Here is a 13,143-nt window from a genome sequence, read left to right as displayed (position 1 = left end):
TCAGAGGGAAGAAACTGTGTTCTCGAGAAGGACAGAGCCGTGACCCGCATTTCGAGTCTCGCATTGTTTCCTCCGGCAACAACTCTCCTTCGTTACAGGCCGATCGACAACGAACTCACCAGGGTTGCGTTCCAATATTACGGAAATGTTTTCTCGCGGTGCAGACAGCGCGAGAAACAAAGCCATGCGGTGTGGTGGAAACTTTAACGCTGATTCGTTAACCATATAATTCATCTTTTTGAAATATCGATGGCCTGGTTATTGTAGGAAACTTGCAATTTTCAGTAATTGTTAAGTTAATCACAGGGCGAAACTGAGTTCTTAAATGAGTTGTATTTTGGGGGATGACTTCATCGCCAATTTTAGTGGGTAAGAAGAAAGTTAGAGAGAGAGAGAGTATAGTGTGTTTCGGTTTAATCGTGTATGAAAATGGAAACGGGAAACCCAATTTCTACAGTTTGTAAATAACGATTTGTAACTTTGTTGATCTATTTTTGGAAAGTTGTAATCTAACAATTTAAGGAAATAACGTGTCTAGAATTCGTACTTTGTCTTATAACAAAAAATATACAGTATACTGTTTATTACCAGAGTGAGAAATTACCTCAATGAAAAAACTTAATCGTACAAATATACATTCGATATATATTCAATGAATTCAAGAAAAATTCTAAAAATTCGTTTAATAATTAACGAAAGATCACTTTCAGGGAATAAGATTTATTAACAGACGTATTCTAAAAGGCAGTCCAAACCATTTCGTGTTACAAATACCACCTTTAAATCAGTACAGTGTAAAACGAAGCTTCAAATAAATCTCCATTTGTGTTTACAACAAACTACCACTGGAATCAACCGGTTAAAAGTATCTTTCAAAGCTGTTACATTCGCAATCCCCGTAGAACCACTAGAACCTTAACTACGCTCCAATTTCCTGACGTTTTACCACAAAAAAAAATAAGATCAACGCGATTCGTACCGCTGGGTGCTCTGGGATTCGAATAAATCTGCGAGTCTGCGTCAGAAGTAATTAAACTACAATCATGCCTAACGGCAGGCCAGATAACTGCTTCCAAAGCGTTCGTAACACCAGCCATGTCATCTGAAACTGCATTCCGATTTATGGGTATGCATGTTTTGGCTGTGTATACAGGATGTTCACGCAATTAGTCTCCAGTATTATTCTTACAAGTGACAGATCTATGAGAAAACTACAAGAGAACAAAGTCCGATTATTTTCTATATACGATGGTTAATTTCGAAACGGTAATTTTTCGTAGAAATTTTATAGATTTACGATACATTTGTGGGCATTTGTTTTTTATTATTAAAAGATTCTCAAACTTCTGTCTTTGCCATTTCATTTCTCAAATTCAACGCTTACGAGGAATACTGTATAATTATTTTTCTACCTTTCATTCTAGTTTCTCTAGTATACCTTTTATACTGTAATTGTCTATAGATTTAATATTAAAAATACTAGATATCGTAAATATTAAAAATATTACTAAACCAACTAAACTATGAATGAAACTTCTTTTTCAATTTTTTTTCGTGAATTTATCATTTACGCCAGAGATGTTGAAAACTAATAATATGAACATCCTATATATACATGTGTATATATGTAGGCGTACATAGGAGAGAAGTTCGATTGTGAAACCGCATTTGCCTGTATGCAGGTGCATGTGCAAGTGCGAGCGGCCTCGAAGCCACGCCGTGAGACTGATTCAGTTTGATCGAAACCGTAATTTCGCGGGCTAGGCACAAGCCGGGAGGTATATAGGGGAATATCGAATACCTCGTATTGTAAGGTGTAATATGGATGTGGGGAGAGGAAATGGAACTGTCGGTTAAGAGGGTGGTGTGCGTTTTTCCCAAGCAGATTTGTAGGTACTTTCTTGGAAAGAGATTCCTTTAGAGGATACGCTCGAGCAACATTTTCCATGTCCGTTTTTCTCCGACAAAGAAGGACGTTCTTTTTTAGCAGTTAGAGCGGATGCTTGAGTCAATTTTTTTGAGGCGAATGCGGGAGTTGGTTTCGCCAGAGACTTGTTGAACAGTTTTAGGGATAGATGTTTGAAGAATGATAGGCAATTAGAAAAGAAATGAAAATATATGGTTGGTTTTAAGAAAGAGCGTTTAGAAAATGTTATGAATCGATGTTTAAACGATGAGGTAATTATTGCAAAATTACGAATACGTTTTTGGAAGGATGAAATTGCTTCGTCATTATTAATTTCTTTTAAGATGAATGCACTTGAACCCGTTGGTTCACATTTAATGGAAAATGTAAAGGGTATCATGGGAAAATGATTGTTCATGTTGAATTAATGTTTCGGAAATGGTAGATAATTACCATAGAAAAACGAGTATGTTCTTGGAAGAATAGGGTTCTATAATGGATACTATTATGTTTTCTTAAAATTGAAAGGGAGTGCTCAATTCTGCAAATTTATTTTCTAGTGGAAATACGGGTGTTAGTGTTGTGAAAGAGGTATTGAGATATAACGATGACTTTAGACGTTAGATTTTTTGAATAATTAATTCATAAATAATTAATTAACAAGTAAGCAGTTCAAAATATACTATTTGAGATATTAAATACTCAAATACACAGCTTCAAATAAGCATATATCTTCATAAAATACGCAAATTTCACGAGCAAAATTAGTATAAAATCGCTAGACGCTCTAGTAAAATTTATTGCTGCCAGACAGCGTAAGGCAACATTCTCACATTTTAAAACAGTGTACACGATGCTCAATTACTTTGTATGGAACAGGTTGAGAACGAGTTGTTTATTACTTGGATAATATTAATCAAAAACAAAGAGAACACTGGAGAATAAAGCAAAGGGATCCGGATGTATCCAGTTATAAAGTTAAACTTGAACAAACTTTTCAACCGTCTGCTAGTTAGTATTTCCTTTGTATCTCGGAGTTATTACATCTTTATTGCAAGTGTTTTATAGTTTGAAGCGATGGAACTCCAATAGCTCGCAGAAAAGACAAACATTAATTATTTAAAACAATTAATAATTACGTCCTCGACTCTGCTTTAATCCCCTACTAGACACGTTTTAACGTTATCGTCAAGGAACAAGCTTCTTTTATCGTGAATACTTTATAAGTGGAAGAACTAAAGGAATGTAAAAGGATATAAACCATACTCGGTCTGAACCGTACATAATACGATCCATAAAGATTCCAAAATATCATAATGTCTATTTAAAATCATAGTCTGAAAGCATCGACTTATTATTATACGATCTTTCTTCACGTGGTTGTAAAAATTTAAAGGTTGACATTTTTTCGACGAAAGTTTCAGAATCGTTTAATGAGTAAAGTCATATAATTTTTGAAGAACTATTCGTCCAATTCGCCCGTTCCAATAAAGAATAGTTTGATAATTACTGTTTCCAGAAGAAAGGAAGATTAGTACCTCAACTTTTCAATGAGAAATCCTCCAATGCTATTAAAACTATCTGTAGCAAATCAGCTTCAAGAAATTCCAACACTGGAAGCGGAACTGCTGAAAACGACGCAGAGTTACGCTGTTCTCTCACATTCGAGGTAATTCGAACATGCTCTGAACTTCCCAGTCCCAACTACTGTATTTTTGCAGATGACAAGGTCGAACATATAGTGCCCGCTAGTTGAAACGAATTCCCGAGTTGTCTTTCCTCGTACAGGTGTCAAGGGAACAATTTGTCTTTTGGAACGCCGTTCCAATTAAAAGTTCCATGACGTTTTACACTTCTTTTCTGTCAATTTCGTATGTTCCTAAACACATTCGCCACCTGTGGTTCAAAATCACCTCGCGAGACCTTGAATACTTGACAAAACGTCGCGTCCCTTTTGACCAAATAAAAATTCGTTTCGCAACGAGCTTTTCGCTTTGCGGCACTTGGCATTCGACCGCCGATACGTGAAACAGTTGAAAATTTATTAAAATAGCTTCCCTTTCGAATTTCCTGTTCATGGAAAGGTGAGATAAGAGAAGAAACCCATGGAATATCGGGTTCCAAGGGTGGTTTATATCCGTTGCATGAATTTTGGGATAGCTTAGAAGCACGAGCGGATGATACTTTGAGAAATAATAGGGAATATATGTAGAATGGTATAATATTTCGAATGTTACGAGATCTGTATTTAAGGCAAGTGACTCGAAACATCGTATTTTTTTACTTAAAGGATCATTTCAGCTTTGTGTAATGTGTTTTACTTAGAACGAAGATCTAAATTGTTGCTGCTGCTGTTGAAGATAAGAAAAAGCAGCCATAAAAGATATTTATATGGTTTGAAGACGTGCTTAGCGATGATAAAAAAGAAACTCAAAATCATCTTAAAAAGTATTTCGGCTTTCGCTTGTATCAGTCTAGTACACAGCAATAAAAATAGATTTTTCTCTGTTATTAAAGTTAACGAGAAATGAACAAGATGTGCATCTAGAGATGATAAGAAGAGGGCTCTCAATGATCATCTTGAAAAATATTTTACGATCAGAAATGCTATAACAAATACAACGGTGTAACGATACTTTTTATAGCTATTGTAAATTAAAATAATAAAAGACAAAACGTCGTGCTCATAAAGTAACTAAATTTCCATCAAAAGTATCGGGGAAAATAAATAAGCGAGTAAACCGAGCGACACGCCACTCGCTGGAGAAATGAAAGATTTATTCGCGAAACGTTATCCAAGTGCAATAAAGCGATGAGTTCATAAGCCAAAGGATGTGGAGGACATGAAAAGAGGGGGGAAGCGGTAGAACTGGAAGAAGGGCGATGGTTTGGTCGATTAATCCAGGCCTGATATATCATGGTCCAGGTTAGTGGTGCGTCTGAGTTATCCTCTTCGCGCGAGCATCCAGCCTGTTCCTCCTAATACCAACCACGATACAGTATACCGTGCGGCAACTATAAAGATGACAAACGGGTTACGACAGGAAAATAACAAGCCGCCGGCCATGATGAGCCTGCAGGATGCTCGGCAAACGATCGCGACGTTTAAAATGGGCACGTCTCGACTTTCGGTCAGGAATCACGACCTCTTTCGTCGCAACGATATGCTGACATCACGGTGTAACACTCGTGGCTCTTTTATGAGCCCGCCATTTGTGTGTATATTTGTCTGGTTCCCTTTGTGTTAGTCGGGTTTTAACGTAAATCAAGAACTGTGCCAAACTCTTTTTTACTGGCTCTATATTTCCTCTGTATTTACTGTTTCGTTTTGCATTTGATTTTGACTTTTTGTCTACTGTAGCAAAGGTTCGAGCACGTTGTAGCAAGCTGTTGGTATGTAGGTATTTTGAATTTTATATTTGAATAATTTTAGACATGGCGTATATTTGTTAAAAGACAAGAGAAAAAGTAAGATATTTTTTCCCTCTTTGCCTACCGATGTTCATACATTTTTTAGAATACTAGCTGTAAATTTATAGACTACAATAAATGTTACTTCCTGTGTGGTTATAGCATACAAACTATTTCGTCGAAAGCACGTCAGAAAATGAAAATCGATTTTGTTGCTTCATTTTTGTAATTTCGGGATTTGGAAATATAATCAAAGATAGATATTAGGTTCTGCAAAAGTTATCTCGCTTATTTAGATCATTTCCTTCGTAGTACTATATTATAGAGATGAGAAATCCATAGTAACTTAGAAGACCTATTATCAAAAAACGCAAAAACTTTCAATAGAACTCGATACCTAATTTTCATTCTATAGGTCGTAATAAATGTTATCCTTCCAGTAATTATACGAGCGCGTTGGTTATACACGGTGAATAATTTGGGGAATGTCGGAGATCCATCAAAAAGCACGTCAAAAAGTCGAAAGACACGGAAAAGTGGCCTCAGTGACGCAGTGGCCTGTAATGGAGCAGACTCGAGTTTAAAGCAAAGCCTCGAGAGCTTTTTTTTTCGCGATACCGCATAATAAAGCACGCTCCCGTGGGCTAACGATAAAATGAAACTCGTATCTTTGTTATTAAATATGTAACTATGCTCGAGTGCGGAATGCGCCCGAGTTTTTCGAACTCAGTGCAAACAGAGCATTTGTGGAATGCAAATGCTGTTTTAGGATGCACGTTCGTTTCTTCGAACCTTCCTCGACCATCGATTTTTACAACCGTGTGAAGATAATTAACAAATATACCTGTCGACTTCAATTTACGGCAATTGTTTCCACTAGAATACAAAAAAATGAATATAATAATTTTTATGTAAATGACAACAACATATATACTTTTAATTGTATTAGTAAGTACTTTCTGTTCTTTTGTACATAAAGCATACTTTTATGCTTCGATGTTATTATTAGCATTTTCAATTTTTAAGATTAAAATATCTGCTAAATATTGATAAACGTAGTTAATAAATCATAATCCTATCATCGCATTGCCTGAATACCAGAAGATCCTTTCGTTTCTGTCAAAGGAAAATTATTTCGAAAGCTGTCTGACCAATTTTCATCTAACGAAAAGAAACTTTCCTATTATTTTTTACCCCGATACTTTGCCTCATTGACAGTACGTTCACGATCTCTCGTAACAGTAAATCCATCAATAGGTTAACAAAATTCCAAATCAATCACTAACGATACGATCGATGCCCTTTATAAGGGAATTCTTTCCTTCTCCGTGTTTAACGAGATGAAACAGTCTGAAGCGGTATCACGTTCGATGTTTATCAGTTGAAGGATTTCATCAAATGTATTCCTGTCACGTTCTTGTATACGTTAGACGCTGGACATCCGAGTGCAATAAAGAACGAACAAAACAAATAAATTTTAAATTTGCACTTCTTTTATTTTAAGATAAAGAATAATGAAGAAGCATAATTTCTACAAGTGAAATATTTCATAAATATCCAGAAAATGTTAAAATATAACGATAAATTGTAATTTCAAAATTATAGTTTCAAAATTTTTTTACCATTTTATTTTTAAATATTTTTAGTATACCATTTGTAAGAGGAGAAACTAAATTCAATATTTGTTAAGAGTATAAAGATTCTTTTTAAATTTTAGTTGAAAAATAGAAAAATCATTATCATGCACGTGAAATATCTTTATTACACCCGCTTTCGTTTTGCAATTAATAATTCTCTCATCTACGTACAACATGCCGCACATAGAAGCAAGTCAGTCAATCTTAATATTTGAACAATCGTATTTACCTGAGCTTCAAGATTTGTTTGAGAACCTGCGCTAATAAACCACTTTGTACTCCATACGCCAACCATCTGAATTCAAATTTATACTCGCATTATACCTCGAAATTCCCAAAGCAACTTGCCTAGCTTTCATTCTCCTTTCAAACAATCATCGTATCCTATATTTATCTCCAATTTTTTTCCCGATTTCAAATCTCACCACGTGACAATTCTAACTTCAAAATCTTCCTCTCGAAGCACGAAACACTATTGGAAAGAGAAAGATTCCACGTCTTCGTTGATCATTGTCAATTCACTAGAGGAAACGTGCTCTTCAAGTACTAGTTCAATGAATAATGAAACGTTCACCGATCTACTGTCGACATCCCAGCCGTTCCCTCCCCCTCGAAAGCTTAAAACCTAATCCAGTGTTTTCCAACTTTCTCGAATCGCAACCCCTTGTATGCTGACTATAATGATCTAAACGATCTAAGATCCGCACCTACATGTTGTTATAGATTCAAATTTTAGGACCTAGTCAATGGAACATTTTCTAACAAGTTATACTCCCAGAAGTTCATTCGGAACAGGCAACAAGATAGACGTTCTACAGGGACACTAGATGGTTTACCGATGTTTAAAGTCACATTACCTGAGATCGTTGCCCCTGCCTCTTCTCATTCCTCGCGACGAATGCCGTGGCGGTGGACTGCACCTGCAGTCACAGTGCATCACACACAGAGCGACGCTGGTCGCGAGAGTCACTACGAAAGGCGCCGCGAAGAAGTGTATGATGGTGGTGACCTGCGCCTCGCGGTTATAGTTCGCCATCACTATGCTGCCGTTCACGCGGCTGTAATGGCAGGGGAATTTCGCGCCTTCGTAGCCTAGTTCGCGGGTGAAGTTTTCGCAGTCGACGATCGGCGGATAGCCGCACCCCTTGATGTTCACCAGGAGCACCGCTTCCACGTCGCCTGGCGTCGGCACTGTTAAAAAACAAAGTTTCAAATTATATTAGAATAGATTACGATTTGCAGTTCCACCTTTCTTTTCTAATCCTATTATGATATTTTTTTCATCCCTCGTTCCTACATTTAACCTATTCACAGAGACAACGGCTGTGTATATTCTCTGAGCTCCAATATTGGATAAATGGTAGTTTCTGTACATTCCTACTAGGTACGTAGAAAAGTATGTAGACAAATATGTGAGAAATTATATACCAGTGTAATAAATTAACGATGAAATTTTGATTATTGATCCCTTTCTGAGTTTCGACAAAATCGAACTTCAATATAAAATTAATCTAAAGACACAGTTGGGTGATATAGACCAGAACATAATAGAAGGGTTAGTAAAGGGATTTTCTTTGAGAAGAAAAACATTACAAGTCAAACTGCGTGGTTATGTCGCTCATATACACCTTCCAAAAGGTATAAAAAGCTTTGAGAAATTGTGCGAAGGATTATTCTGGGTAAAAATGGTGTATAAACGCAAGTAATGTTATTCCCAGTAAGTTACACAGTTATGATACTTTTAAAGTTTTATTGTTGCTATAGTGGGATTTCAAGTCTTGTATGAAATGGCTTCTAAAACATACGAAGCAAAAGATAGATTTTAAGGATTTGCTACAGGATTGAAATAGAAATAGAAGTAATATTTTATATCCTTTCGTTTAGTTTCAACTTCTTAAATGTAATTTTACAAAATTTTAAACTCTCATAATTATATCTTATAAAAAATTTATATTTTTCAAATCAAAATTATTCGAAACAAATTGAAATTCGAAATTTAAAATTATAGTTGAAATTATCTCTATGAATATATCTCTAATAGTATTAAAAATATTACTTGGAAAATTCATTCATTCATTACGAAAACAATTACGTGTTTTTATAATAAATATTTTAGCAAATCAATATATAAAACATAAATCTATACTTATAATTTTCCAATGAATAAACAGCTTCTAAAAATTTTACAGTACCCTCGTAACTGCTTTGCAAGGAATTACTGGAAGTAAACTAACTTTATAGTCGTAATGTAATACGCTGATTTACCATGTACAGTATTCAATAGAAAACTTTTAATGCTGGCATGATCTAACGCAAGTCAATGAATTAGAAAATAGGGGAACCTAGACAAAACCAAAATCATTCCAGACAATGTTCAACATACAGTAATAAGTTTTCTGCCAACTCAGCGAAACGATATCGATAATATCGACCTTGTGATGCGGTCGAATTAAAGAGGTGCGAAGTTGCAAGGTTAACGACAAACACGGGCACCAAATATCGACTATGGATTTTCATGATGTAAATTTCATGCGTCTTATATATTTATATATAGGATATATTTAATATTAATTATGAATATATTTATGTACGCCAAGAAATGGGATGAAAGTAAGAACAAACTTTATTAACAGTTTAATAAAAATAATTATATAAAAACAAATACTCGGATGACAATAAAGAGCTAAAAACCTTCTATAGTATCAGTTGTTCAGAAACTTGTGTAAAAATAAAATAAAATAAATTCAAATAAAAATCAAATTCAACTGATGAAATCGAAAATAAATCTAAAACGACGTAGAAAAGCACCTCTACCTGCACAATTAAACAGAGACGCACGCTTCGACATATGTATCAGTGATCAAAACAATATTTAATTATTTCGTCAAAACATTCTACCACCATTTCTCCACTACAGTCTAAAATTACGCGAATCCAACAACAAGTATATGCTCTAAACTACGAAGATAGAACTGCTCTCCATAAGTCTGCAATGTGAGAGTTTCTTACCCGAAGTGGTTGAGGTGTGCGTGACGCCGGTAGAGTTCCCCGAATAGCCTCTACCCCCGGTGTCATTCTTCATGCTCGTATTGCTCCATGGTGTATACGTGACGTATATATGCGTACACCTATAAACGTCACTGGTGCATCCTTCGCGGCAGGAACTCCAGGTACAATTGAACAAGCCAGCGAGTTCTTCGCGCCTGGAGGTGGTGCAGATGACCGGATCTGGCGAGAAATCGGCAGCCAGAGTGCTGATGGCCGGATCGACGTATAGCGGCACCAAAAATAACAGGGCCGCACCGCCGGACGTCGCGACAAATGCCAACGCCGAGGTGGCGTAAAAGTTGAACCGCTGACGGCAGGTACGCCGTGGCGGTCGGCGCCGCGAAGCGCCGAACCCGAGCTCCAACAGTTTGCGACGACGTAGCTCTCGCTCCTGGAAGTCGTGTTTCTCGTTTAGCTGATGCTGCTGCTGATGCCTGGTGGTGTGCTGACCGGCGTGATGATCGCTCTGACACTGGACGCAACTCGCCTCCAGCAGGAGTTCAGAGCTGCTCCCGCGCATCACCCGACCGCTCTCAAATAGGTGCCAACCGGAGCTTCTTCAGACGTTCCAGGCAAACGATCAAGGGTTTTCGAGGATCCTTATCTTCACTAGGACTCATCGAGTGCCGGCCAGGCCGCTTTTGTCCGTTGACTACTAAGGGGTCAGGAGCTGTTTCGATCGCGAGGTCGATCGTCGAGCCTCCTTTCGCATCGACCACAAGTAGCAGCTTTCTGAATCGTTCAATCGACAGGTCGCTTCGGTGATCTGATTTAGCGAACTATGTCATCTGGCGAACACTTTGGCTTGCGACCGATCTAAAGGTTGTTTGATCAAAGCGTTAATTAAAGCGAAGATCGACGAGGATTTGCCTTTGTTGATCCACCTGAGGTTTTAGGCTGTGCAATGTTTAGGACCGTGTGGAAACGAGGAAATACGATCGGTACGCTTTGTGGTTTCGTTAATTCTATCAGTCCGACGCCGTTGCTTTTACGTTCCGCTTTTACAGTGGAATTAGATGATACAACGCATGGGTGATACAGGAACAACCTGAGTCCTGACGAAGCGATCCTCCGTTATCGTCGCTTCGTTAAACACGACGGTGTCTGTGAAGTCTTATAAAAACTCTGTAAGAACTCGAGAGAGATCGAGGGATGTGCGTGGCACATTTCGCGAATGCCAGGACGTTCTTGGTCGGTTGAGTATCCTTGACACGACATCGTGCGGATCAACGAATTCCGCTATCGCCTCATCTGGCCTGTAACGAGGATTTTCTATTGAGACTAGATTATTGGCCAAATGCTATGGAATAGAACGGGACTCGTTCGTTACGCTATTTCAAACGAAATAGCTAGGTGTCGTAACAATCGAACGAACCAACCGACTTGTCCGCACTTTACGACGTTTCCGTTTTATCGCTATGCATAATGACCTTGAACGTTTAAAGTTCTTTTAGGCCATCGAAGTAAGTCGATCGATCACGACCTTTAGCCGTAGTCACGCTGTCAGGCATAGAGCATCTTGCCTAGCTCGGTCTTCCGATCCGTGCATGGAAAAGTTTCAAGGCCGTTATCTTTGCTTCAAGCACTCCTACAAACCGCCTCTCTAGACAATTATCACTAAACTCTATCGCGTAATCGACGACACTCGAATCATTACAAAACTAAATTCTTAATTAGGCCTTGGTAATACCCGTTCACTGCTACAAACACTCTAACTAACGAATATCGAATAAGACGAATAAAAATATTTCAAAACACGATACAAGACGGATCAAATAATCGTTTCTGTAACATTCCAATTGGCTTAAATCTTCTCGGATACGATACACTTTCTTGTCCTTTTTGCTTCTTCCCTTCCTTCGTTCCTTCGCTTTAACTAACAACTCGAACGAACAGACATGAACATCCGAGTATCATTCTAATTAACGAAAATTGATAATAAATCCATAGTTGTTATCGACGCGTATAATCAGCAAAAGTCGCGTCCAGAACGAGGATGAAGGATAACGCGTCTCGCGTCGCTTGGCCAAGATTGATCGAAATTCTCTTACTTTCTTCCTCCACCGGAAAGAACACGGCTGCTGTTCCTTCGCGTCGATACCGTAACCGTAATCAAGGAAATCCGATCGTGAGCGACGCGACCTTAACGAACAATAGACCCCTTTCTCGCCTAGCTATTTCTCTCCGTTCTTCCCTCGACACCTCTTAGATAAATCCTCCCGCCTCTGGTATCTCGGACGTTTATTGGTCCAGTGTTAGATTATCACGAACGATCTCTTCTTTCTTCCTTCTTTCAACCAACAAAGAACATAACATCTCCCGTTGGCCTCGGTTACAGGAACGATTACAGCCGCAACTAGTTGCCTCTGGCCACTGCCTGTTGACCTAGATATCTCGGCCGATCGGTGGCACACACCGGTGTTTACCTTAAACGACTCGAACAACCGAAGGCGCGTATCCAAGACAGCGAGTGTCCCGTGTTGCTGTGTGATCAATGAATCTTTCAATCTTTCCACTCCTTCCACGACTACTATCACCTTTAAAAAAAAAATAAACCTGTCGCCGCGTATATCTATGTGATTCGTTACAGTTGCTTCGATCCACAAGTGTTCGAAACAACGATTCTATTGTAATCGTGGCCGCGTTTTCGTCGAATAAAGACAGACCCAGGCTCGAAGATGTAAAACACCCCAACACCTATCTACGACACCTGACACTCGCACCTGCCTCCTGGCTCCTGGAGTTTCGTCACCAGCTCAAAATCACGTCTCCGTCCGGATGTTTCTGGCACAGGGCGCAGGAGCTAGGATCAACCAGCTTTTTCAAAGCTTTCGCGTGTTACATCTGGGCACACCTGCACCTGTGAACTCGCGTTCCGGGTAACATCCGCCTCGCGGATCGCGAGTTAAAGCGTGACTACTCGTCGAAACTCGACCGAGAGTCCTCGACGGGACAGGCTTTTGTCCGAAGCGACAGGGCGGGGTTCCAGGCGCGCATGAGCGCGTGTGTTGCCGTCTTACCCTCCGCGAGCCACTACCACCCCCACGTTGCACTCTCCTTGTTTACGCTCCTGCTTTGCTCCCTTTTTGCTTGCCTTCGCGCCGTGCCCGCGCGCTCGACCATCCCCTATCCCACCGACCG

The 13,143-nt window shown here is 38.8% G+C and overlaps 1 protein-coding gene across 4 annotated transcripts in view; it reads right to left on the bottom strand.

Annotated features, from left to right (window-relative positions):
* The window catches only part of Teh1 (tipE homolog 1 phospholipid transfer protein), a 64,805-nt gene extending 51,886 nt beyond the window's left edge, over window positions 1-12,919 (bottom strand). For all 4 annotated transcript variants that reach the window (XR_011799986.1, XM_072004769.1, XM_072004770.1 and 1 more), the window contains exons 1-2: window positions 9,964-12,919; window positions 7,812-8,145 (exon numbers count right to left, since the gene is read on the bottom strand). Coding sequence is in view for 3 of the 4 variants with exons in the window: in XM_072004769.1 (XP_071860870.1) it covers window positions 7,812-8,145; window positions 9,964-10,522 (893 nt within the window). In the remaining variant the exon portion in view is untranslated. The remainder of the gene's footprint in view (window positions 1-7,811; window positions 8,146-9,963) is intronic.
* Between the last annotated feature and the right edge of the window lie 224 nt (window positions 12,920-13,143).

Source organism: Bombus fervidus, chromosome 6 (genome assembly GCF_041682495.2).
Source record: "Bombus fervidus isolate BK054 chromosome 6, iyBomFerv1, whole genome shotgun sequence".
Taxonomy (NCBI): Eukaryota; Metazoa; Arthropoda; class Insecta; order Hymenoptera; family Apidae; genus Bombus; species Bombus fervidus.
This window is presented reverse-complemented; position numbering and strand designations above follow the sequence as displayed.